The 3,297-nt window shown below is 38.5% G+C and overlaps 1 protein-coding gene across 1 annotated transcript; it reads right to left on the reverse strand.

Annotated features, from left to right (window-relative positions):
* Window positions 1-631: 631 nt before the first annotated feature.
* On the reverse strand, window positions 632-2,853 carry rpl29 (ribosomal protein L29). The gene is made up of 4 exons (XM_010783504.1): window positions 2,796-2,853; window positions 2,298-2,350; window positions 2,047-2,111; window positions 632-817 (listed from the first exon to the last, which is right to left on the reverse strand). Exons 2-4 carry the CDS (start codon window positions 2,332-2,334, stop codon window positions 716-718), a joined length of 204 nt encoding a protein of 67 aa, XP_010781806.1. The 5' UTR covers window positions 2,335-2,350; window positions 2,796-2,853; the 3' UTR covers window positions 632-715.
* Window positions 2,854-3,297: the final 444 nt, after the last annotated feature.

Consider the following 3,297-nt stretch of genomic DNA (forward strand, 5'->3'; position numbering starts at 1 on the left):
ATGCAACTAAACTACGCAAGGAATTTAAATTAAAGTGGACAAAACAATGACCTTTTCATTTTCTATTATTTGAATGTAAAATTGTGCTTAACTAAGTGGTAATGCAGACTTAAAGATCACAGCCGAGTTGGAAAACCAACAGAATCTGATCTTAAAGAAATAATGTTCACTCCATGCACAGCAGCAGCCTTTCCCACAATGTTTCCTACAGGAAGGTACAAACCAAGATAGATTGGGATTTCTAAACCAGTAATAGTAAGTAGAGGATAGCAGGCCTCTTGTGCTAATTTAAGATTGTATCTGGCTTTATCTTAAGAGCTTGTTGGGCACTAGAGAACCACATTTCTAAGAGATGTCAAACTTAAATATATGGTTTATTTTCAACAATCGATTTTTCCCTCTGAGAAGGATCCTAACCAGAATCCAACTTGAGATGCAGCAGTTATATTGTTTAGCTTTTTACATTTGTATAATGAATTAGCTACCTGACGATATTTAAAAAAAAATTGTAATTAAAATCTTCATTCCCAATTTTGATTTTGATGAATTAAGACAAATCCCAGGCACTCAATCAAGTGACTTGTTACATACAATCAGTGAGGCACATTCAATACAAAAGGAAAACAAGTGATGATGGTTTGTTAACAAAGCATAGCTTTATTGTGATGGTGGAAACAGTCTATGGAACATTGACAACATGGCGGGGACCGGATGACTATTTAGACTGCACTGCCTTCTCGGTCTTCTGTCCCTGCTTCGCGCCCTTCTTGTTGTGCTTCTTAGCAAAGCGCATGTTCTTCAGGAACTTAGGGTCCACCTGCAGCAAAGAAAGAAAATTAAAGTGAGTGTTGAATTATAGTGTTGAAGTAATGAACAATTCCAAGATGCATTTGAAAGCAAAATAATAATTAAACAGAGCGAAAGACACAAAGGCTCAAGCTGGCAAAAAACAAACAAAACACTTGTTAGAGTTTGCATTTTAGTCTTCGCCATATGTTCATATCAGGGTAAAAAGAAAAACGACATGATAGCAGATCTTTTTAACTTACAGGCCTAACACATCATTTGCAGTTGCTGCCACTGTTGAACACTGACTGACCAGTGGCAAAGATCAGACGTACTCATCCACAGCAGTCCGTCTTCAGCCAAATCATTCTAAACCCTTTATAAATGACAACAACCTTGATAATAATAGTAGCAGAATTTTCCAGGCACTTGTGTGCAATATGTTATCCACATGGAAGATGGATAAAGTAGCATAGTTTCTTATAAATGAGCACACAATAAGATCAGCTTCCCACTAAGATCAATATATATTTTCGCATAATCTTCCGGGGGATGTGCTTAGTGGAAGAGAAAGAGGAAAACGTAACTTTCACAATTCTCCAGACAAGGCTTGACATTATCATAGTGACTAAACAACACGTAGAACTAAGGATCTTCCTTACACTCAATATCATGTATGTGAAAACCCACGTTCTTTAATTTAAGAATTTCAATGAAATGTATTTTGCCAACATTATTTCTTTCAAATAAAGTTCCTTTGCTGGCTAAGTTTGCCATTCTATAGAGGTGTAAAGATCAACCCTTTCAAAGAATATTGCATCGTGAGGAGATTTGTGATTTGTTGTTTTAAAAAAAACAACCAGATACATGGATATATGAGCCTATAACTAGTTGGGAGGCCTCATCAACTTAAAAATAACTGAATAAAAAGACAACCCAAGACAGCCACTTCAACAGAATAGTCTCAATAAATCTGGAATCCACATATGGACTGAAAATAAGCTCTAGGGCGGGGGTGATTGCTCAACGAGTCTGTGCTTCGCAGATTAGTTAGTCCAAATACACAAAAGCAAATGAACCACTAAAAGCACCTAAATCAAATGACAAGAGTGTTACGTCTAAATACTGACCAGCTTCATGTTCACAGAAACATTCCACTTGCAGGTAACCACCTTGCATAATAACACTTCAGATGTCCAGGTTCTCACTAAAACCTGATTTCTGGGATGAATGCAGACATACAACAGAAACAGTACGTACCCCCTTCAGAGACTCATATCGCTGAGATGTGGGCTTCTTGATGCCATTCCTATGGGCCTTACGAGCTGTTAAGAAAAGGAGAGACACAATTACATTAACAGTTCATAACAAACCTTGCAACATCCACTTCTGCAAAGACCACTTGACAAGATGGATAGTGGTGGTGCATGTAAAGTCAGTCAGACATTTGTGTAACAGCTTTCAAAAGTAAGCTCCTCAGAGAGTAAACTTCACACTGCAATAATACTTACACTGGTTGTGGGTTGTGTGATTCTTTGACTTGGCCATTTCGACACGTGTTTATCTGAAGAAAGGAAAAAGTAGACGTTAGTCTTTATTCAGCATGTTTTGTGCATGTTTGCTAACGTTTGAATCGCTAGCCGGTAGCGCAGGAAGCTTTGCAGAATGTAAACAGATGCGTTGGTTCAAAGACAAACTAGCAACAATTATAGCAGGGAAGTTTAATTATAAATGTACTTGCAAGACCAAAAATATGCTATTATACTACAAGTGAGCATTTTAGTGCCCTGCTTTGAACTGAACGCTAGCTGCTTGGCTTTCGGCGGCGTTAGCACTTTTCAAATGTAAAATGTAACCATTAATGATGATCAAATCTTATACATATTGCCGTATACATATGAACAATAAGGTGATGTATCACACTTGGTAGCTGTTTGTGTATTTGAGTGTAAAATACACGAAGATTGATGAAGATTTTAAAAGTGCACATAGATGGGAAAACTCTGTACCTGCCACACGAACAGACGACAACCGGAAGAGAAAGAAAACTTGACCCCGCAGAAGAAGAAGAAGATTATGAGATCAGCGCCGCCTGCAGATGGTTTATGGAACTACCGGTGAGAGCCCTCAACTGACCACATGATGTCACCCTGTGCACACATATATGACAGCCTGTGTGTGTGTGTGTGTGTGTGTGTGTGTGTGTGTGTGTGTGTGTGTGTGTGTGTGTGTGTGTGTGTGTGAGCTTGTGTTTTGCACTGGAGGTATGTCCTGAATGCTCAAGTACAGATATTGTGTTTGAGACATCTATCCTGACTTCTATCCTGTTCTTATTATACATCCATGATCCTGACCTGCAGCTCGGGCAATAATTAATTGCACACTATCTCTCTTGTTTTACTGTCTACTGTAACTATCAATCTTCCATTTATGCTTTCACGTTGCTTTGTTGCACTGATTTAACCCTTTAACTGCCAGCACCACCATTTGGTAGAGCACATTTCGCGTCTT

This window comes from Notothenia coriiceps, unplaced genomic scaffold, assembly GCF_000735185.1.
Source record: "Notothenia coriiceps isolate Sejong01 unplaced genomic scaffold, NC01 NC01_scaffold00025291, whole genome shotgun sequence".
Classification (NCBI taxonomy): domain Eukaryota; kingdom Metazoa; phylum Chordata; class Actinopteri; order Perciformes; family Nototheniidae; genus Notothenia; species Notothenia coriiceps.